This window comes from Urocitellus parryii, chromosome 2 (assembly GCF_045843805.1).
Source record: "Urocitellus parryii isolate mUroPar1 chromosome 2, mUroPar1.hap1, whole genome shotgun sequence".
NCBI lineage: Eukaryota > Metazoa > Chordata > Mammalia > Rodentia > Sciuridae > Urocitellus > Urocitellus parryii.
This window is the reverse complement of record NC_135532.1, coordinates 226,204,158-226,227,124: the sequence shown is the minus strand read 5'-3', so window position 1 is coordinate 226,227,124 and position 22,967 is coordinate 226,204,158. Positions and strand designations below refer to the sequence as shown.

The window sequence follows — 22,967 nt, the reverse complement described above, 5'->3', positions numbered from 1 at the left end:
GCAATACCTCACATCAACAGACTTAAAGACAAGATCACATGATTATCTCAATAGATGCCAACAAAGCATTGGCAACATACAGTGCCCCTTTATGTTCAAAACACTAGAAAAAGTAGGGATAGTAGGAACATACCTCAACACTGTGAAAGCCATCTACGCTAATCCCAAGGCCAACATCATCTAAAGATGAAAAATTAAAAGCATTCCCTCTAAAGACTGGAGGAAAGTTTTTAGAAAGTTAACCACTTCTCGGGCTGGGGATGTGGCTCAAGCGGTAGCGCGCCCGCCTGGCGTGCGTGCGGCCCGGGTTCGATCCTCAGCACCACATACCAACAAAGATGTTGTGTCCGCCGAGAACTAAGAAATAAATATTAAAAAAAAAAATTCTTTAAAAAAAAAAAAAAAAAGAAAGTTAACCACTTCTACTCAACATAGTCCTTGAAACTCTAGCCAGAGCAATCAGATGAAAGAAATAGGATACACATAGGAAAATAAAATTCAAACATCATTATTTGCCAATGACATGATTCTACATTTAGAAGATCCAAAAAATTCCACCAAAAAACTTCTAGAACTACTAAATGAATTCAGCAAAGTAGCAGGATATAAAATCAATACCCATAAGTCAAATGCATTTCTATACATAAGCAAGAGAAATTAGGAAAACATCCCATTCACAATTGCTGAAAAAAAAAAAACCTTGGGAATCAATCTAACAAAAGATGTGAAAGAACTCTACAATAAAAACTACAGAACACTAAAGAAAGAAATTAAACAAGATCTTAGGAGATGGGACAATCTCCCATGCTTTTGGATAGGCAGAATTATTACAGTCCAAATGGCCATACTACCAAACCTGTTATATACATTTAATGCAATTCCTATTAAAATCCCAATGACATTCTTCATAGAACCAAAAGCAAAAGCAGTCATGAAATTCATTTGGAAAAATAAGAGACCCAGAATAGTCAAAGCAATACCAGACCTTAAACTTTACTACAGAGCAACAGTAACAAAAACAAAACAGACATGCAGACCAGTGGTATAAAATAGAAGACCCAGATACAAACCTACATAAATGCCGTTACCTCATACAAGACAAAGCAGCCAAAAACATAGAGTGGAGAAAAGATAGCCTATTAACAAATGGTGCTGGGAAAACTGAAAATCCATACATAGCAAAATGAAGTTAAGAGGGTGACCTCTCTCACCCTGCACAAAAGTCAACTCAAAGTGAATCAAAGACTTAGACACAAGAACAAAGACCCTGTGCCTAAAAAAAAGTAGGCCCAAATCTTCATCATGTTGGCTTAGGACCTGACTTCCTTAACAAGACTCCTAAAGCGCAAGTAGTAGAATCAACAATCAATGGGATGGATTCAAATAGAAAGCTTCTTCTCAGCAAAGGAAAAACAATCATGTGATGAGAGAGCCTACAGAATGGGGAAAGTGTTTTCCACACACACCTCAGAGAGGCACAAATCTCCAGGATACAAAAAGAAATCAAAAAACCCAATAACATAATTGATAAATGGGTGAAGGAACTGAACAGACACTTCACAGAAGAAGAAATACAAATGGTCAGCAAACATACAAAAAAAAGTTCAACTTCTCTAGCAATTAAAGAAATGCAAATCAAAACTACTCTAAGGGGCTGGGGATATAGCTCAGTTGGTAGAGTTTGCCTCACATGCACAAGGCCCTGGGTTCATTCAATCCCCGGCACCACGGGTGAGGGCAGGGGGGGGTGTGCGGCGGACACCCTACTCTAAGATTTTTATCTCACTCCAGTCAGAATGGCAATTATCAAAAATACAAGAAATGATAAGTGTTAGCAAGGATGTGGGGAAAAGGTACACTCATATGTTGTTGGTGGGATCGCAAATTAGTGCAATCACTTATGGAAAGCAGTATGGAGATAACTCAGAAAACTTGGAATGGAACCACCATTTGACCCAGCTATCCACTCCTCAGTTTATACCCAAAGGACTTAAAAACATCATACTACAGTGACGCAGCCGCAACAGTGTTTATAGCAGCTCAATTCATAATAGCTAAATTATGAAACTAACCTAGATGCTCTTCCACAGATGAATAGACAAAGAAAATGTGGTACATATACAAAATGGAATATTACTCAGCATTAAAGAAGAATGAAATTATGGTATTTTCAGGTAAATGGATGGAACTAGAGAATACCATGCTAAGTGAAATAAGCCAATTCCAAAAAACCAAAAGCCAAATGTTTTGTCTGATAAGTGAATGCTGATCCATAGTGGGGCGGGGGCATAGGGAAGAATGACGGAACCTTGGTTTGTGCAGAGGGGAGTGCGGGGAGGGGGGGCCTGTGGGGATGGGAAGAACAGTAGAAAGACACAGATATTATTACCCTATATACATGTAGGAGAACACTAGAGTGACTCTGAACCATGTACAGCCAGAGGAATGAGAAGTTGTGCTCCATCTGTGTAGAGTGTGTCAAAATGCATAAATAGATAAATAAAGCAAAAAAGAAAAAGAAAAAAGAACTTCCATCCAGAACATATAAACAAGTCTCAAAACTCAATGATGGCAATTTTTAAACCATTTTAATCTATCTTTTATTCCATCTCTTGTAAAGGAAAAACACTTGAACGGATCTTTCACAAGTATTGCAAAGTGAAAGATGATCAACATTGTTGATCACTAGGGAAATGCAAGTTCAACTGGTCAAAACATCGTCTGCCTTCCTAGAAGGTCTGCTGTGGAGAAGACTGACTACAGCCAGTGCTGACATCAGCAGAAGGGACAGGAACCCTCCAACACGCGGAGGTGCAAAGTGGGGCATCCCCTTGAGAAGACAGTTTCTGGCAGATACTTTTAACCACACACTACCACAGAATCCTGCCACACCAGTCCTAAGCACAGGTCCAAGAGAAACAAATGTTCATCCATCTATCTGCTAAAAGGTTAAGAATGTGTGAAGCCACCGTGTCAGCAGGACTGTGGGGCAACCTAACTTCACACCTTGTTGACAGAAATCCCAACAGTCACATCAAACAAAACAATGTGCACTTACCTTTTAACAACCTGCAGGTATTGACCCCAAAAATAGACTTCCAATGACGTAAAAGTATATATGCAAGGTTATTCACCTCAACACTGCTTGTAAAGCAAATCATAGAAACAGCCTAAAACACCCACTCACAGGAGCAGCTGCTCTGACAGATGAAGGAAGATGACCTCTGAAACAGAGATACAATGATTTCAAGTAGGATGTTACAGGAAGAAAGCCAAGAGCAAAACAGTATCTGCAGCCAGGCGCAGCAGAGCACACCAGCAATCCCAGCAACCCAGGAGGCGAGACCTAGGGAACTCGGCAAGACCCTGTCTCTAGATAAAAAATCAAAAATCAATAAAGGGCTGGACATGTGGCTCAGTGGTCAGGCACCGTGGGTTCAATCCCTAGTACCCCCAAAAAGAAAACCACCTACAACATGCACTGCATGTAAGAAATGGGATGTGAGAACTTGTGCATGAGTGCCCTCTCTGTCCTTCAGCAAACCAGAAGCTCCGGGTAGGAAAGGGGGCACACCAGGAGTGGCAGGAGGAGCAGGAGCAGCACTCTCTGAGTGTGGCTCTTGGCTTCAGTTGTTTTTCTTTGTTGTCTTATACTGGGGATGGAGCCCATGAGAGCTCTGCCACTGAGCTACATCCCCAGTCCTTTTTATTTTTTGGGAAAGGTCTCATTAAATTCCTCAGCCTCCCTAGCTTCTGGGATTTCAGATTGACCACCTCACCTGGCTGACTCTGGGTTTTAGAACCACAGTAGTATTTGACTTACTCAACAAATATAAAATCAGCCTAGATAGGAGAGGAACAAAAACATAACAAAAACAGTAAAACAAACTAATATAAATAAATAAAATAACCACAATAAAGAGGTAAAGAATTTGGGCTGTGGTTGCAGCTCAGTGGTAGAGCGCTCACCTAGCATGCGTGAGGCACTGGGTTTGATCCTCAGCACCACATAACAATAAATAAATAAAGGTATTGTGTCCATGTACAACTAAAAAATTAAAAATGTATATTTTAAAAAGAGGTAAGAATTTGAAAAATCAAACCTAATAACTCTGGAACACAATGTTTTGTATATATACTTACACTAAGGCAAAAAGAACTGTACACAAATATTTTACTTCAAGTAGTAAACTTGTTATTTTTTTTTCAATTTTACTTTATGCAGTACTGGGAATTGAACCCAGGGCGCTTTACCACTGACCTGTACCCCCAGCCATTTTTATTTTTTGAGACAGCCTAGCCAAGTTGCCCAGGCTAGCCTCGAACTTGAGATCTCCTGCCTCAGCTGCCCAGTTACTGGGATCACGGGCATGGTCACCAAGCCCAGAGTAAATCTGTTCTTCAGAGAAGTGTAGATTAACAACTTTGAAACTAATTTGTATTTCAGAATTGATCAGTTAAGTAAATACATAATAGATAAAGACAGCCAGGTTTCTCACTATCACAAATGCTGTGATATTGGCTTAGGACTGAAGGTACTGGATGAACTCACAGTTTTTCATCAGTACAGACAGATGTGTGTGTGTGTGTGTGTGTGTGTGTGTGTGTGTGTGTGTGCGTGCATACATGTTTTTCTTTCACATGCCCAGGTGTTCCCAGAGAAGGAAGCCAGGAAGGAAGAAGGCTGGAACACAACAGGAAACCTAAAACTAAAAGGGCATTAGTGGGACATGGGCAGACCCTGGATAAGCCCACTGTCAGCTTGCAGCACTGCTTCCAAGTCAGCTGGACCCGACTCTGGCAACTGTACTAAGACCACATAAGACATCAGCATTTCACAAAGCTGATAAGGGTACCTGGGAACTCTGTGCTAGTTTTCATGAAAATTTTGTTCAATCTAACATTCCTTCAAAAATGAAAGCTAAAAATTATAAAATGTTTAATTTAAATAAAATCAACCTAGATAGGAGAGGAACAAAAACAGAATAAAAACAGTAAAACAAACTAATATAAATATAAAATTTCTGACTTGGAAATTTTAAAAAGTTGTGACGTGTTAATCATACACTATGAGCTATTCTTCTCCAAGAGACTCGGCAATAAACACACATGGAGCTACAGGGTGAGGCTGGCCTGTGGCTTGCCCTGAGAGGAACCAGGAGAGAAAGGTGCTGGTGAGGAATAGGAATGACGACCAATACAGGCCATAGAGAACAGGATTGCAGAGCAGGGAGGAGATCCCGGGACTGGGGTCCCAAGGCTCAGACAGCCCAGCTGCACCAGGGCTCCTGGGAGCACCAAGACAAGGTCTTGGGGCAGAACCCTAGACTTGCAGACAGACATCCCAAATTTTACATGCTGGTCAGAATGAGGCAAGCCAGACGCATCATGACTTGGGGGCCAAATTCTAGAAAAAGGAGTTTACCAGCTCATCCTAACAAACACCTTAAGCCTGGACAACCCAGCTGCACACACATCCCAGAGGCATCAGGACTCACACTGCACAACTTCCACTACCAAAGCACCAAGATGACACTCTCCTTTAAGCAATGGATCCAAAATTTCTCAATGCCATGTAGACTAAAGATCAAACATTTAGAAGAATCAGACCACTGACAGTTACTCACCTTTAATAAACTAAAACCATCTCTCTTCACTTTTGAAAGGCGAAACTGGACCACTTTTAGATTAGCAGTAACTAAAAGGCAGGCAGAATGTGAAAACACAACACTGGACAATCTACCTGAGCTGCAAGTGCCCCTCTGGCCCCATCTGTGGTGCGGCTGCATGCCGTGCTTCTGCTGAGATCCCTTGCTCCAAGGGGCCTGCCGTCCTGGGCAGCTACCGGATCCTCCTCCGGGACAGGCGCATCGACAGCCGAGCCCTTCCTCTTCGACGTCTTTTTCTTCGAATGCGTACAGTCACTTTTTGCTTTTCTCTGTCGGAAGTGAGCAAGCTGCGCAGAAAGGTGGAGAAGTAGTAAAGGCAGAGGTAAGTGAGAAAGAAGTAACAGACCCACAAGGTCAGCAGACTGGCGGGGAGCATGCAGCTCTGACAGAGTGGGCCCACTCGGCCACGCCTGGCCACCGGACCACTATCCTAACTCTTCATTAACAACTATAAGGCCACCATTGAGTTCTGAGTGACATACAGCCTACAGATGAGGACTGTTAGTTAGGCCTAGTTACAGACAAAAAAAAAAAAAAAGATATGATTGACAGGCAGAATAGCTTTTCTAACCCTTGGCAGTTTTGAGAAAAAAAAATTTTTAAATACATCAATTTAAAATGCTGAGAGCTTAATCAAGATATATTTAACGCTCAAAATTATTTAAAAGCTAAACCATTCCATTCTTGCCCCCATTCTCTTTCAATCAAGGAAATATACCACCCAGCCAAAATTTCCTAGCCATAGATTCTAAGACAAGATACAAAAATACCAAAAAATTAATTGAGTGAGGTCAATCTAACATCTCCCTTTATAGAACCTGATGTTCTAATTTTCCTGACACAGCTCTCCAAAGCACCAGGGACCGCCACAGAGTGCTCCCATCAGTAGACAGCCCAGCCCTGTTCAGGTTTAGACCTGAGAGTTTCAACCACATTCATGCACCAGCTCGCACACACACCTCATTCAAAAGGAATGGGTCCAAGAGGGGTCCTCTGCTCCCTCAAATGACATCTGGGCTGTACCAGCAAATACGCTTAACATTTATATAAATGATAACCAAAGTACACAATTTTGTTGGCATAAGATCATTTAAAGGGGGAAAGAAAGCTGCCTTCATATCCTGGTATTCTCATCTATTTCATCGCCCTCCACTATCTGTGACAGCACTGAACCTCTGGCCTGGTCCTTCCGAGGCTCCCTGTCCCTCAAGCACTTCCACTGCAGTTTACCAACCACACAAGCTGGGCCCTACTCAGTTCCAGTGCTGCGCTCAGCGGGGACCTGGGTACGTGCACGTACGTGCAGAGGGAGGAAAGGTCACCAGCCCCTGCTGGGACCAGCCAGAAGCCTGTCACAGGTGGCTGAATGAGGCCGCTGTGTCCCCTGCCTGCCAGTGTATCTGGATGTTTCTGTAGCACAGGGGCTCCATGGCTGACCCAGCCCCGGGCTGCCAGGCAGCGCGGGAAACCTCCGGGGTCCCGCAGCCCGAGAGGCTGCGGTGTCTGCCTGCGGGGCCTGAGTCGTCCCTCGCCGGTCGTACTCCCCCAAATGCCCCATACAGGTCCAAAGGGAGCACTTTTCCGTTTGACCGAAGAACTGGGGCAGGAGGAGGTGACAAGCACTCGACTCTGAGAACCTGAGGCCCTCAGGACCGGGGACCACCGGGGACTTTCGTAGACTCACGGACAGCACGTTTACAGGACAGGGACACTGTGAATGCTGTTTAAAACGACGGGCGCGCAGAGAAGCCTTAGGGCAGCTAACGGGGTGCAGCGCCTCAGAGCGCACGACACTCCAGTACCAGGGACCACGCCTCTCGGGGGACGCAGGGGCGTGGCCGGCGTGCGCACCGAGCCCAGGTGCAGGCGCCGCCCCGCGCCGCCCCGGCGTGACCCGCGCCGCCCCGGCGTGACCCGCGCCGCCCCGGCGTGACCCGCGCCGCCCCGGCGTGACCCGCGCCGCCCCGGCGTGACCCGCGCCGCCCCGGCGTGACCCGCGCCGCCCCGGCGTGACCCGCGCCGCCCCGGCGTGACCCGCGCCGCCCCGGCGTGACCCGCCCACGAGGCCTGGCGCATCCTGGCCGCTGATAGGCTGCGCCGGCAGAGTGGGCGGGCCTGGGCCAAGGCGGCCGATTCAAGATGGCGGCGGCCAGAACGGGGTTCGAACAAAGTCGACGAGAAGGGCAGGGCCTCCGCAGTGGCCACCACCCGACCGCGTCTGCACCTGGCAAGTGGCGGTGGCTGGCACCAGAGCCACCTGGGCAATTCTCATGGCAGCGCGGGGAAGATGAGGGCGCCGCCGTTTACCTTCGCTCTCCCGGCTTCCACCTTCTTGCGCCGCTGCTCTTGCTCATCTCCGTCCATCTCCCTCGGGCTCCTCGCGGGTCGCCCAGAGGTGGCGGGGCCGCCGCCACGCCGCCCTCACTCTATTTACACTCCCTCCCCCTGGCTCGACTCGCCCTCTCCCCCCGACAACTGTCAGTGCCGTGGCCCCGCCCCGCTGCTCAGCGCCGCCAATCACGGTCCGCGGGCCATACCGCGCATGCGTGCTCTGGCAGAGCGGCTTCGTGGAGATCCGCCCCTCCGGCATTCGATTAGCGCGCTCAGGCGCTCGCCTCCTCCGGCAGGACCAATGAGCGGAGCGCGGGGCTCCTGGTGTTCGCAGTGGTTGGTCCGCTCTCAGCGAGGGTTCGCGCCTCTGTTCCCGCGCGGCCGCGTCGGCCCCGAGAGTTCCTCCCGTTGCTGCCCAGGCTTCCGCGCGGTTGCCGGCCGCCCCACTTTGCATCTTCTCGGTCCGCCACGAGGTGCGGGTCGCGGGTTTCTGTCCGCGGAACCTCCCGGCCTGCAGAGTCAGTGCCTGGGGACGGAGGCAGAAGGATGGCTGCAGCCACTGCGCTAGCCCCCCGGGCTCCCGCGACCGCACTAGTCTTCGACCCGGGGAACAGGGCCCCGACCCCCTTGCTCTAGGCAAGTTCTGAGTCTGCGCACCCCACAAGTTGCAGGCCACCTGCCGGGCCCTTGGACTCCATCCTATACCCCAGACTCTCATGTGACCTTCTCTGCACCTGCCAAGATGTCTTCTTGCGCGCTGAACCAAAAGGCCAAGAGCCAAAGGCCAGAAGCAGCCAGAATGACCAGTTCAGTGAGGCCTAAAACCAGGACCGCGACCCTACTCAAAAGAGTTGCAGGGACAGGAAGCCACTGAGGGCCTCCGAACCGTGCCCTTTTTCTCCCCAGGCACGTGTGACCAGCCAGCAGCTCCTGGATGGCTCCACATACTAGAATATGTGAGCCCCCGACCTGCCGTGGCGTGTGTGGGTCGAGAACGCTGGTGAAGGTGCTGTTAAGTGATAGAGTAATAGCGCCCAGTGCTAAGTGGCCCGAGGGAGGGTGGAGTTTAGGGGTCCAACAGCCTCTCCTGAGAGGAGCACAAAGATTGAAATCTTCCTGATAGGTGGCAGGCAGACATGTGCGGTGGGAACAGAAGGCTAAGGGCCTAATTCTGTAGACTGGGCCTCTCTTGCTGACCCCCACCTGCTTTCCTTTAAAAAACAATTTGCCTGAGACCACTGTGGCCCTACCTGGCTTAATCGATAGGATATGCCACATTGCTCATCAAACAGCCTGCTATCTGCAAGAGAAACCATCCTGAAAGGCTCCTCCATGCTGAGAAGAACACAGGTTCTTGGGGAACTTACATGACCTTTATATTAACCACAGATTCCAGAACCCAGGGGAACAGGATAATTAAAAACAAACTTCCCAACCATAAATCTATAACAAATGGTTCCAATTAGAACTGGCCAGTGGGGGCCGAGGTGAACCAGAAATGCCTTCGATTTTAGTATAATAGTAAAATCTCTCCTCGGTGGTTAGACCATGTGCAGTAGGGATGTGGGAGTCTGATGTTGATACCGCTGTTGACCGGTGAGGAGTTCTTGCTTCCCCAATGTTGAAGAATAACACCAGAAAAGCACACGCCGAGGCAAGGTCAGAGTAGAAATTAGAAGTTTGTTAAAGGACAACAGAAAAGACTTCTCCCGGAGGAAGGAGGGGACCCAAGAGGTGGAATCCGTGGAAGTGTGGTTGTCTCCTCTTTTTATAGTTTTGGTGATGGAATGTAAGGGGAAGGGTTGGGACACAGGTGGGCCAAACAAGTAATCTGGGCAGGAAGGACATCATTATCACTTCTTTGGGATGGGCTATCTCCCAATCTGTTGGGGGCTGTTCATTAATACTTCTTTGAGGTGGACTTTGGCCTAGGGCCTTTTCGGGACTTCATTAAAATTCCATAAATTGTCCTGTGTTTTCCCTGAGTCATTCCCAGCATGGCCTCCATTTTAGATTTCACTCGGTATTAGACCCGATTTACCTAACTACACTGACGACCTAACTTTAAATCTGGCTTCAATGTCATCCTACTGTCGGTCAAATTGAAGAGGTTAACCTGGGGGGAACTTAGAAACTCCGATTCCCCCCCCCCAAAAAAAAAAGGGGGACAGGAGAGAGCATCAGTCCCTCTCTGAGAGGACTCACTCTACCTGGAAAATGTCCCCTTTCCCCTTTGCTTCTAATAAACCCACGCCTGCTGCCATGTGCAGCCTACGTGGAATTCTTCAGAGCTTTTGTTCACAGCCCTAGTTGCTTCAGGTCTTGGGTGGATCTTAATATTTCCACACACATTTAAATGGTTTTTCTAAAAATATTTTTAGTTTTAGATGGATGTAATATCTTTATTTTATTTACTTATTTATTTTTGTGTGGTGCTGAGGATCAAACAGTGCCTGATATGTGAGGGGCAAGTACTCCACCACTGAGCTACAACCCCAGCCCCAAAGTGGTTTTTTAAAAAACCACACGGTCGAGCATCCCTGAGTTCAATCCTGGGTACCCAAAAAAATAAAAGACCATGATATACTTTCGCCTCAATCTTTCTGTGAATCTAAAATTGCTCTAAAAAATGAACTATTAATTTTTTTGAAGTAATGTGGCTTGGTTATAAATTCATCATCTGTGTGGGAATCGGAAATTTTATGAAATCGTTGCTCTTAGCTTCAGGCTTCACTGGAACCCGTGTGTCCACAGGTGGTAACGTCAGGCTTTTCCTCACAGCCACAGTTCTGACAAGCAGTGAGATGCTCTGGTGTGGTCAGCTCAGGGGAAGCTGGACTGCTTTCTCCCAGCTGTTCTTTGCACATGTCAGTTGCCACTGGAGATGGCCAGGCTGGACCCACCTACAGCTATGGGCACCAGACTCAGTGATGCTCATGCCGTCAGTATTAAAAGGAGGCAAGTCCCCTCAGAGCCTGTCCAGAAAGACATGCCCTCTGAAAGGATGGAATGGGGTCAGGGATGCACTGCACACTTTGCCTGTTGATACCCTCCACGTGAGACACCTGTGCCTGGGCCAGGTGAGTCTGTTGGGAGGGACCAGCTCTCCAAACAACTGCAACCATAGGACCTGGTGCAGGCCCCACCCTTCTGGAATATTCCTTCATATAAACCCCATTGTCTAATTGCATTCAACACATCGCCCATCTGTCCTTGGTGACAGGACAGTGTGTTTCTTTATTCCGTTCCCCTATGCCCATGCCCTCACTTGGATATGTTTGGTGAGGAGGGCCAGGTGCTGTTTGCTCCCTCTCAGATAACAAACTAATTAATGAAACCCTTTATGCACTGGGAGAGGCCACCTTGCTGACAAGCTTGGCCTTCAGTCTCAGCAGGTCCTGCAGCTCCAAGGGACCACAGTGTAAACAAACCTTCAGGAATCCCTGGAAACCCAGCAGGAGAAGCATTCCTCCCAGTCACATCACAGCTCTCCAGTAGCAAGCGGAGTCTCCAGGTTCCCAGATGTGGAATTGGACTGTTTGCACAAACACTGGGTGAAGTGGGTTTGTTAGGAAGGGGGCTAGAAAGACTGCAGGATCAGACTTTGTAAGAACATCCAGGAACCCATGTTTGTCCTGAATCTGTCCATGGGTTTCAGTATCTGAAGCACTGGGGACACACCTGTATACCAGCATTCTGGAGGCTGAGGAAGGAAGATTGCTTGAGCCTGGACAAGTGTTCTGCAGTGGCTCAGACCTGGGAGAGATTCAGCATCCTGGCAGGTGAAGGAAGATGGGAGAGGCAGTTGGGAGAGCAGACCTGCTTTATTAGAAGGCAGCAACCCCTTGGGCCTTTCCATACGCCTTTTTTATGTTCAGGCTAAACAAAGAAGGCCCAGTATCAACAGGTATATAAATGGGCACATGCTAACAAGCAGATATTTATGACTTTGAGTGTCTGAATCAGGGTATTCATGGCCTTGACTACATGCTAAAATGTAGCTAACAGGGAGTCTCTGCAAGGGACCCTAGCTGTAGCCATCTTAGGCCTGCCTTACAACGAGATAGCAAGACCAACTGTAAAATAAATAAACAAGTAAACTTTCGAAACCTGCATAACAACCCATACCTACAGGAAGATGCTGTGGATGTCACAGGGATTAACTCCTAGCTACTCTGAGCTACTTGACTGTGTTACCTAGTCTCATGTACACTCAGACCACCCATTTGAATGTCTCCTAACACTCCCAGCATCAGGAATGCTGTGGACATGCACTGGCATCTCAACTGTGGGCCCAGGTCTGCTGGTACCAGGGGTGTCAGAGAGAACCCCAAGACATCATCACCCTACGGGGTGCAAGGCAGATGGTACCCCCAGGAGGGTGAGGTCCTACCCCTCTACAGCAAAGATGTATCGGGGTAGACACAGGTGTCAAGCCTGTAGCTCCAGGGCCAGCAGGTTACAGCTGCACCAGCAGATACCATCACAGGAGCTGCTTTGGGGGCCTGATTTGATGAGATGGCCACCTCTGCCCTAAGTCCTCCCATGTCCAGCAGAGGTTCTCAAAGGGATGCCAATCAGAACAGGTCATGCTACCTATGAACCCATGAATGCTGAAGTGCAGGGGCAAACTCAGAGGCTCTGAGGCCATGTCAGGGATCTGATGCAGTTTCTGAGGTGGGTGATGTTGCAGGGATACTGGGCCTGCCCAGGGCACTCCTCAAGTCCACAGGGCTGACCCAGCTGCTCCCATGGCCTGATTTCACACCTGGGTTTTACTCTCTCCTCAAGCCAGCTCATCTGTCAGTCTGGAGGTGGGAGCTCCTGGTTCATGGCCTCCTTACCTGCCACGTGCAAACCACCCTCCACCCATGCTTGGCCCCTTCCTGGGCTAGGTCACTACAAAGCTTTCCCCACCCACAGGGATGGCCCCCTGCTGGGCAACGTGATGACCACTTGCTTGTGTGGGGGCGTGCTTCCCAGCACAAGCCCCTCCTGTCCTGCCCCTTCTGCAGCCCAGAGATTCCTGAAGTCCTCAGGTGGGCCCCCAGCCACTGTCTCCAGGAGTCCAGCTGGACTCACTTCTTACTCTGAGGGTCTGTGGAAGGGGTGCGCTGTCTGCCCCAGGGGGCCACAGAAAGGAAGGGGTGACCTCCCTCCTCTGTTCCTCCAGGCTGCCTGGGGGAGGGGATGCTAGAAGGGGGTGAGAATTCTGTCTCTCTGGTCCCAGGGCTGCCCCTCTGTCTTCCCAGTCAGCCCTGCCTAGCCACCCCTGCCAACCTGTGTTTACAGGTGACTCTGTTGGGGAATACAAAACCTGGGAAGGAAACCTGGCAACAAGGGCCTCTCTGTCCTCCAAGCCTGGCAACTGCCACACCACCCAGGGCTGGCTCCGGACACAGCAGTCCAGGGGTGTGGGGTCCTTCTGCATGTTCTCCTCTCATCCTGAAGCCAGCCTCCAGGAGGTGGACCAGCCCACTTCAGGGAAGCCCTGCCACAACGCCAGGTGGCCCTGCTGCAGACATCTGAGGACCAGCTACAGAGTGTGGGCTGCGGCCTCCTGCCCTCCACAGTCACCTCACTCGTCCCCATGATGCTGGACTCATCAGTGGCAGACCAGATCACCCGCCTGACACTGAGTCTCTTGGAGCAGGTAGGACTGAGCCAGGCCACTGCCACACTGACCCCAGAGGAGGCAGCCCAGCATGGGGCTCCAACGGCAGAAGACAAGACGCTGCTCCCAGAGTCTCTGCCTCTGCCTTCTATCTGGGCACATTCCTGCTTTCAAAGCAAACCCTTCCCATGGGTTTTGGGCCTCATGAATCTATTTCTTGACTTCTTAGCACAGACGCAGAACCATTTAGTTCTCCAGTAAGGAGACCAGCACCTACCAACAGAGCACCCCCAGGGAAGGGCCCGTTTTGAGACCATGCCTGGCTGGTGCCCCCAGACATAAGGCCTCAGCACTGAGCCTATCAAGCCCCATCTTCTTCCCTTCTAATCCCTCTCCAGGTCACTGAGCACTGGCCCACAGGGACCTTTGTGCCCATGGTGGCCCCTCCGTGCCTTCTGCCCGCTTTGTTCCTCACCTGTGTCTCCCTCTCACCAATTCTGCATCCTCAGTGCAGGGTCCTGGAGGTGGCAATCAGGGTAGTCACTGGCCAGGCCACAGGGGTCTCACCAGGATAGTCTCTACAAGGCCCACTCCTCAGAAGTGTGCCTGGGATGGCTGATTTTTTTTGGGGGGTGTTTACCGGGTATTGAACTCAGGGGCACCCGACCACTGAGCCACATCCCCAGCCCTATTTTGTATTTTATTTAGAGACAGGGTCTCTCAGAGTTGTTTCATGCCTCGATTTTGCTGAGGCTGGCTTTGAACTCTTGATCCTCCTGTCTCAGCCTCTGGAGCCTCTGGGATTATGGTGGGCACCACGACACCCAGCATCCCCCTGGTTTTAATGAGGAGTAGGTGCATTGACTTGATGCATGACCAGCATGGCCCCTGTCCACCCACTTCACCCTCTTCCGGCCCCCAACACCTCCGTCTGGGTGATGGGCACTCCCAGAACTCACGGATGGCACCCAGGCAAGCACGCTAACCAACTGGGCCAACGTCACCACCAGCCTCTGTTCCTCACAGAAGCTGGAGCAAGAGCGAGAGAACATGGAAGGGGACTCAGAAGGCTCTTTCTTGGTGCCAGGTGAGAGCCCTGGGCTGCTCCCAGCCACCCAGACTAGCACAGGAGCAGACGGGGGAGGGCAATAGGGGCAGCACCCAGAAGCCAGCCTTTTCTTTAGTACTCTCACTTCACACCAGAGTTGAAAGGACTCTGCTTTCCCTGTAACACAGCGTTCTCCACCTTCAGCCTGCAGGTCCCAGGCGGTACGTGCAGGCTCCCATCCTGTCGATGGCTTGGGAAGCCTGCCCCGATGGCTCAGCTCTGAGGTGTCCCACAGGCCAGACCCTCATGGCTCTGATCCCAGACCCCTGAAATTGTCCAAGATGGGGGTGTCCTCACTGGACAGAATCCAGGTTGAAGGACACCTGAGGGAGGGGCTGAGGAGGAGTGGGTCTTGTTCTTTGGAACAAACAGCCATGCTGTGGGCTCCAGGACCCAGAGGGCGACTGGCCCAACCTGAGCCCAAGGCCAGATGGAATGTGGCAGACCCTGCCATATGACCGGGTCCTGCACAGCAGAGCTTCTGCTAGTGTGCCAGAGTGTGTGGTGGGGTATCCTCAGCAGCCTGGCACCAGCAAGACACTGGGGTGACTGGACTCCTCCATAGCCATTTCTGGGGAGCAGGCTTCTCCTGCATACTTGGTGAACAGGCCAGTCCTCTCCAGACAGCTTGGGCTTGGTGGCACAGGTGGTGGAAAATGGGCTTTTGAGGTTTTTACCCAGCCCCGCAGAAGGCCTGCCTTCCTCAGCCAGCAGGCCTGCAGGGACCCAGAGGGGCCTGCCCTGCGTCACGCCTGGCTCCTTTGCAGACTCCAGCTTGAAGACTGAGTTCCCCACCCTCCCACCACTGGTCCTGGTCCCTCCCTCCACAGGATGAGTGCTCCTGGAGGCCAGGGGCCGGGGACCCAGGGTGTGGGGAGGGTGTGGCATTCTGCCTGGGCCACCAGCCAGGAAGCTCTCCCCCATAAGCAAGGGTGTGTCTCCCTCCAGGAAAGGAGGCCAGGCCAGAGGAGGCCCTGCCCCGCGCTCTGAGGAGGAGGAAGGACCTTCTACAGAGACTCTGGGTAAGCCGGTGCACCTCCCCATGGTCCACGGCAGAGGGGCTGGCTTCCACACAGACCCAGCATGTCCGAGAGGCCCTTCTGGGTGGTTTTGAACTGTAGGTGGGAAACTGGACTCTGAGCCCTGAGGTGGCTTCCCTGAGGAGGTGTGAGCTGCAGGCCCCCGTGGTTGTCGAGGGCTGGGCTGCACACATGGAAGGAGACAGCCTTGAGTCAGGGCCCCGTCCCCACAGGAAGGGGAATGTGAGATGCCCAGGGGCCCCATCCAGGCTACACTGGCCATGCCAGGGGTGTGCTGTGGCAGGGTGACCCTGCATGCCCTGGGCAGGAGGTGGGGCTGCCAGCCTGTGAGGCAGACCCTGGCGCTGCCTGAAGAGCACACAGCCCTGCCGGCTGGGAAAGGACAGGCGGAAGCTGACTGCACAGACTTCAGAGGAAGCAGACTCCACGGGATGTGCCACACCCACACCAGCCTTTGGCTTCACTTTTCTGCCAGCTCCAGTTCTGGGGCCTCCAACCTGAGCTGAGGGCCTAAGCAGCTGCAGGCTCCACGTGCCCAGGGAAGGTGGGGGACAGGGACGGCCGGTGGTGACAGTCCCATGCACCCTGTGTCCACATTGGTCCAAAGCTTCTCCTGTGGCCCATTCTGGGCACAGTAGGCTCTGCTGGTCTTTCAGGAACAGCAGCTTCTAGATGAGCACCCCCAGCCCCGCTGCTGGAGGGGGCCACCCGGAGGAGCCCACAGATCAGCCCTGTACCCAGAAGTGCCTCCCGTGGGCATCTACCGGGCCGCGTCTCCACCCCTGCCGGCGCCTGAGCCTCTGAGGATCATCCAGCACCCGGTAAGGGGGTGAGGGGAAAAGGCAACTGTGGTGGGGAAGCAGGGGTGGGGGGACATCTGGCAGCTGGGACAGGAGCAGCCACCCCAGGCTTGCCTCATCCAGAGCCAGGGCTAGCCGACGGTGGCTGCAGAGCAGGTTGACATTTTAAATGTGGTACCAGGGACCCTCTACCACTGAGCTACATCCCTGGCCCTTTTTTGTTGTTGTTTTATTTTATTTTTAGACCAGGTCTGGCTCAGTTTCCCAGGCTGGCCTTGAACTGTGATCCCCCTGCCTCGGCCTTACAGGTAGCTGGGATCACAACTGTGTGCCACAGTGTGCCTTGTTTTTTTTCGGTTTTTGTTTTGTTTTGTTTTTCCCAGACTGGGGATCAAACCAAGGCCCTTTTCACATGCTAGGCAAGTTTCCCACCACTGAGCTGCACTCCTAGCTCCAGTTTTATTTATTTTCTTAATGTTTATGAAAAAATAAAAGAATACTGCTTTGTAACACATCAAAATGATAAGAAATGCACATTTCAGTGTTGGTGAGTGGTAGGGGCCCGGCTCTGGCCAGCTCTGTCTGTAGTTGCTCCCAAGGTCCCACGGCAGAGTGAGCACTAGCAACTGAGCCCATGTGGTCCACGAGCCCAGCAAGGTACGACCTGGCCCACTGTGGGAGAAGCTTGCCAGTCCTGGGGCTGATCCACACTTCCTGAAAGTGGGGGAAGAGGGACAAGGTCATGCTGGTTTTCTGTCTGGAAAAGGATTAAAACAGGTGTTTCTGGTGTTCACTAAAAAATGCCATACATTTATTTTCACTCAGAAGAGAAACCAGAGATTATCTGCACAAGTTCCACACATGTCTACAGTTTATGACAGAGCTAGAGTAACTGGCCAGGTTGGTATCCATGCCAGGATAGGCAGGGCGCCAGGACAGGAGCTGAACGCCTATTGGATGAGCAGCCACTCAACACCCAGGTCTGCCCAAGAATCCCCACAGCTCAGTCATGAGGTGAATGCAAAGTAAAACCACAGTGAACTACCTCTGTGCCCCATTAAAATAGCTGCATTTGAAAAGACTGACCATGCCAAGTGTCAGATGCATCTATGAAAGCAGAATTAATGAAACCAGGCATTAGCTCACCCTGCTCATGACAAGTAATGTGGGAATCATCAAAAGCATTCATTCTGCCAGGTGTGGTGGACAAGCACCTATTAATCCCAGCAATGCGCAAGGCTGAGGCAGGGGATTGCAAATTTGACACCAGCCTGGGTAACTTAGAGAGCACCTCAGCAACTTAGTGAGGCTATTAAAATATATATATATATATATGAAAAAAGGGGGGCTGGAGGTGTAGCTCAGTGGTAAAGTACCCCTGGGTTCTATTTCCAGTACCACAAAAGAAGAAAATATCAAAAACTTACATCCTAAGTATACCCAGACTCATTCACTCAAATACAATGGATGGATAAATGGGTGGATGGAAGAGTGGATGGGTAGATGGATGGATTCACAGGTGGAAGAATGGATGAAAGAATGGGTGGATGGAAGAGTGCGTGGATGGGCGGAAGAATGGATGAGTAGATGGAGATGAGGGGACGGGTGAAGGAATGGTGGATACTGTAGGACACTGTCTCCAAGGAGGAATTCAGGTGGCAAATCACCTTCTTAGGTTCCCCAGCCTCCTGCCACCATCATTCAGCAGCTCCCTCAGCAGCCACTCATCACACAGATTCCTGCTCCTCAGGCCTTTCCCACTCAAAGGTCAGGAAGCATTAAAGAAGGTGAGTGATGTGTGTTAATATTGCTATGGGTTTATGAAATTGTCTACTGAAAGAGAAAACATTTGTGCAACCAGGACAGTCATTTAGAGTCAGCTTCTGGCTACTGAACATGAAAACAATTTTTTTTTTTTTAAGAGAGAGTGAGAGAGGAGAGAGAGAGAGAGAGAGAGAGAGAGAGAGAGAGAGAGAGAGAATTTTATTTATTTTTTAGTTCTTGGCGGACACAACATCTTTGTTTGTATGTGGTGCTGAGGATCGAACCCCGGTCGCACGCATGCCAGGCGAGCGCGCTACCGCTTGAGCCACATCCCCAGCCCATGAAAATAATTTTAACTTTAAGAAATCCATTATAGGGGCTGGGGATGTGGCTCAAGCGGTAGCGCGCTCGCCTGGCATGCGTGCGGCCCAGGTTCGATCCTCCAGCACCACATACAAACAAAGATGTTGTGTCCGCCAATAACAAATAAATAAATAAATATTTAAAAAAAAAAAAAGAGATCCATTATAGAATATGTGCTTAGCATATGCAAATCCCTGGGTTCAATCCCCAGCACTGTTAAAAAAAAAAAAATGAAAGAAAAAAACAAAGAAATTCTTCTGTAAAGGATATCTCTGAGCTCCAAGGAAGAAAACTAAAAGCTTAAGACAGAGCAGTGGACTAGGAGTTGGAACAGAGTACCAACCCCAACTCTCCCTTGTTAGCTGCATGTAAGGCCTGGTCAAGCTGCTTCTTGTAAAGTAACCTAAATACTTGATTTTCAAAACAACCTTATTGGGGTGACAAAGAATAAGTGGCACCTTTTTTAAAATTTTAAATTAAGTTTTTTCTTTTTCTTGGTGCAGAGATGGAACCAGGGTCTCAGGCACATGCTCTGCTGCGGAGCTCACCACCAGCCCCTCCTTGAAACTGACAGGCAGTGTTCCCTGGTCCTGACAGGCCAGTTAGTTACGTGTTCACATGGCGATGGGCACATGGGTTGTTTCCTGGTTCCGGCTATTGTGGGCATTCTCGGGCCGGCCTCTCTGTAATTGTGGGTCTTCATTTCTCTAGGGTAAACACCTAGGTGTGAGACATCTGACTCATGCAATAGGGTTATGTTTAACTTCTTAAGAAACTGCCAAACTGTTTCCATAGTGCCTGAACAACTCCACATTCCCATTAGCAATGGTTGAAAGTTTTAGTTCCTCCTCAGCCTCCCCAACCCTTGGTGTGGTTTTTTTTGAGATGGGTTTTGCTGTGGGTCCAGGCTGACCTTGAACTCTTAAACTCAGGTGATCCTTTTGCCTCAGCTTCTTGAGTACCTGAAACTATAGGCACACACCCCAACAGCTGGTGTGGTCAGTCTTTTCAACTTTAGCTATTTTAATGGGGCACAGAGGTAGTTCACTGTGGCTTTTCTTTGCATTGACCCCCTCATGACTGAGCTGTGGGGATTCTTGAGCAGACCTGGTTTCCTCCTGCCTCAGGATGACAGGTGTACATCAACACTATCCAGCTCCCCTCTCATTATAAAAACACTTTCACTGGATTTAGGGACCACCTGAGTAATCCAGGATGATCTCCTTGATTCAAAATCTTCAAATAAATCCACTAACACCATTTTTCCAAGAAGGATCACCTTCAGAGGTCTTGTGGAGTAGGACAGGGAGATACACACACACAGTTGGGGTGACCACACAACCACTGGTGGCACTGAGACGAAATGCACAGCCCCTCACGTGGCAAGCTAGGTGCCATCCACAAAACCTTATCCATGCACGTCCTCTGACCAGAAGACCCAGATCAGAACACGCCCAGGGACCTGCCCGGGGCACAGGCACACATGCTGGAATGCTCTCTGGTGCTCACGAGGCTGTTTTAACAGTATGAGGCCCTAAAGCTCTTGTTTCTGAGGCAGAGCCTATCAGCATGCCCCATCTCTGAGTGGCAGAGCACCCGACTCTGGTCTGTTGTTTCAGACATGGTGGAGATGATGTTGATGCAGAATGCGCAGATGCACCAGATCATCATGCAAAACATGCTACTCAAAGCCCTCCCACCTGCAGTAGGGCCTGGGGGACCACACACCCCGCAGCAGGTAGGCTTAGTGGGACAGGTGCCCAGGGGCCACCTGAGTAGACCCCAGAAGAGTGTGTGCCTGTAGTTCTGGAAGGACCTCTGGGTCTGGGTCTGTGGGTTGGTTGTGAAGTCCACAGCCTCCCTATTCCCACCCCAGGGAGGAATGGGTCCTGGGACTGGGCCCAGAAAGCACCCCTAGCTCTGCTCAGAGCCTGCTCCCCTTCCTGCCCTTGCACTCAAGGCACCAGCTGGGAGCAGGTGCAGGAAAGTGTCCAGGGCAGCTGGGCGTGACCCTGATATAGGCCATGCCCTCTGTGCCAGGACCTGCAGTGGGCACGCCAGGTCATCCCGAGAGCCCAGAGGCAGAGGCCAGCCCCAGTGCACCATCACCACCACTATGCGCCCCCAGTCCCGCTGCAGGCTAGCCCCATGCCTGGCACCCCTGTTGGTTATTCCACATGGCCTCCAGTGGTCACGGCCACAGCCCTCCCAGCGGCCAACAGCTTCCTGCCCACCATGCGCCATGTGGCTGGCCCCACGTAAGTCTGGAGGGTAAGAGTAGAAGGACCCATAGGGTTGGGGTTGCCTCTCTGCACTCCTTAGCACCTAATGGACACCCATGCTCAGGCCTGCGGACTGTAGCAGAGGTTTGAAAGGAAGCTGGAAACACTCTGCCATACGCCAGAAAATAGTAGGCCTCAGCCCTAAGTCGCCAGGCCATATGGACCCCCTTCGGGGAGGTAACTGTGGCTGGGGTCTTTGTCCAGCCTAGCAGGACTGGCCCTGGGATTATTCCCACTGGGTGAGTTCTGGCACATTTCTCACATGTGACTCCCCCAACCCAAAGCAAGTTCCTGTGAGCTAGGCAGGGCAGTGACCACCCAAGGTCACCCTGTCTTTCCTCTAGGGTGGCAACGGACAGTGAGCTACCCTCACAGGCTCCAGGAGTGTGAGCCCCTTGCTCCAGCTTGGTAAGCATCAAGGTCTTCACCCTCCAGCGCCACTGGAAAAATCAGGTGAATGCCTCACCCAGGTGAAAAACAAATTTCGTCCGGAAAGAATTCAAGACAAACACAGTTCAGGGTTCTCAATAGACAAAGATTAATAGCTTTAGCTACATAAAAATCTCAACATTTCTATGGGGGAGACGTAAGAAAGTCAAATTGGAGTGGGGGACGCAGCTCAGTGGTAGAGGGCCTGCCCAGCATGCGTGAGGACTGCGTCTGAGCCCCAGCACCACCTCTCACACTAGCATGGTGTGGGAAGGCCTGTTTGTCATTCATGTGAAGCAGTCTCCTCCCGTCCCTTCAAGTTAAGCCCTATACATGGGCATAGGCTGCAGGCACCACAGATCTGCTCCACGGCTTGCCCATCTCTGCAAATCAAAAGCAAGTGCCTGAAGCTCCTTCTGCAGAGCAGGTGGGGGCGAGGTGGGGGGATAGCTCCTCTAGTGTGTTCCTCTGGGTCCTGTCACTGGTTCTTATGTGTACATGATACCCGCACGCTTTACAGAAAGCTGTTACTCTTTTTGGTGGAATTATGTTCCCTTCATGTTTCGATGTTGTTTTTTAAAGTCTTGATTTTAAGTATTATGCATCAGTGTTCATTCACTTTCTTTTAGGGCAATTTCCCACTCCCTAGGCTCTTCACCAGCAGAGTGCCGACATCTGCACCCTCGGGGCCCCTGGTTGGAGCAGGATGAGCAGGGCTGACAGCCACACCTGGGCTTCTCTCCTGGCTGCCCTGGCTCTCACTGCCTCTCAGGACTGTCATCTATTCCACCAGGCACAGCTTCCTGGCAGATGAAAGATCTGACGCCCACGGGAACAGACATGTTGACACCCCCCCCAGCCAGCTTCTGTGGGAACAGCCCTTTCCCTCAGAGGCACCTCAGCGCTCTTTTGAATGTGATCCCAAAGACTACTCTTGTTAAAAGCATGGACAGAAAGGCCTGACCTGATCTGTCTTCAGGCCAACCTTTCCTTTCCTTTCTCCCCCACCCAGGGCTGACCCCAGGCAAGGCAAATGCTCCCAAACTGAGCCCCATCTCCAACCCTTTTTATTTTGAGACAGGGTCTCCCCAGGTTGTTCAGGCCAGCCTGGCAGTTGCCATCCTCCTGCCTCAGCCTCTCAAATCACTGGGATTGCAGACATGGCCACCATGCCTGGCATCATGCTGACCTTTTCTTTTTTCTTAAAATATTTTATTAGTTGTTGATGGACCTTTTGTTTTACTTATTTACATATGGTACTTAGAACCCAGTGCCTCACACATGCTAGGCAAGCGCTCTACCACCGAGCCACAACCCCAGCTCCGCGTTTTTTCTTTTTTCTTTTTTTTTTTTTTAAATGTTAGGAGATCTCACAGAGAAATCTCAAGAAATGCTTTCTTTTTTTTTTTAATATTTATTTATTTTTTTTTAGTTATTGGCGGACACAACATCTTTGTTTGCATGTGGTGCTGAGGATCAAACCCGGGCCGCACGCATGCCAGGCGAGCGCGCTACCGCTTGAGCCACATCCCCAGCCCCGCGCTTTTTCTAATGTCCTTTGTTTTTC

General features: G+C 50.5%; 2 protein-coding genes across 12 annotated transcripts in view; one reads left to right on the top strand and one right to left on the bottom strand.

Annotated features, from left to right (window-relative positions):
* Positions 1 to 9,960, bottom strand: part of Pcnt (pericentrin) — a 111,372-nt gene extending 101,412 nt beyond the window's left edge. For 3 of the 11 annotated variants that reach the window (XM_077795439.1, XM_077795441.1, XM_077795444.1), the window contains exons 1-2: positions 7,977 to 9,959; positions 5,744 to 5,956 (exon numbers count right to left, since the gene is read on the bottom strand). In XM_077795439.1, the coding sequence (XP_077651565.1) occupies positions 5,744 to 5,956; positions 7,977 to 8,033 (270 nt within the window). In that variant the 5' untranslated portion in view covers positions 8,034 to 9,959. Of the gene's footprint in view, positions 1 to 5,743; positions 5,957 to 7,976 lie in introns of all 11 variants that reach the window. The other 8 variants (XM_077795440.1, XM_077795442.1, XM_077795443.1 and 5 more) reach the window with 5 other exon arrangements.
* Positions 9,961 to 13,582: 3,622 nt separating this feature from the next.
* Positions 13,583 to 22,727, top strand: C2H21orf58 (chromosome 2 C21orf58 homolog). Its single transcript, XM_026379827.2, has 8 exons — positions 13,583 to 13,653; positions 14,641 to 14,701; positions 15,671 to 15,744; positions 16,419 to 16,583; positions 18,238 to 18,349; positions 20,309 to 20,427; positions 20,730 to 20,947; positions 21,316 to 22,727. The coding sequence occupies exons 1-8, from the start codon at positions 13,591 to 13,593 to the stop codon at positions 21,359 to 21,361; spliced, it is 858 nt and encodes a 285-aa protein (XP_026235612.1). The 5' UTR covers positions 13,583 to 13,590; the 3' UTR covers positions 21,362 to 22,727.
* Positions 22,728 to 22,967: the final 240 nt, after the last annotated feature.

Excerpts from the sequence above, each read along its gene's own strand:
- C2H21orf58 (XM_026379827.2), top strand. The coding sequence starts at position 13,591 with ATGATGCTGGACTCATCAGTGGCAGACCAGATCACCCGCCTGACACTG. Across the intron at positions 15,745-16,418 it reads ACCTTCTACAGAGACTCTGG|GAACAGCAGCTTCTAGATGA; the intron begins GTAAGCCGGTGC and ends CTGGTCTTTCAG. Across the intron at positions 18,350-20,308 it reads GTCAGGAAGCATTAAAGAAG|ACATGGTGGAGATGATGTTG; the intron begins GTGAGTGATGTG and ends CTGTTGTTTCAG.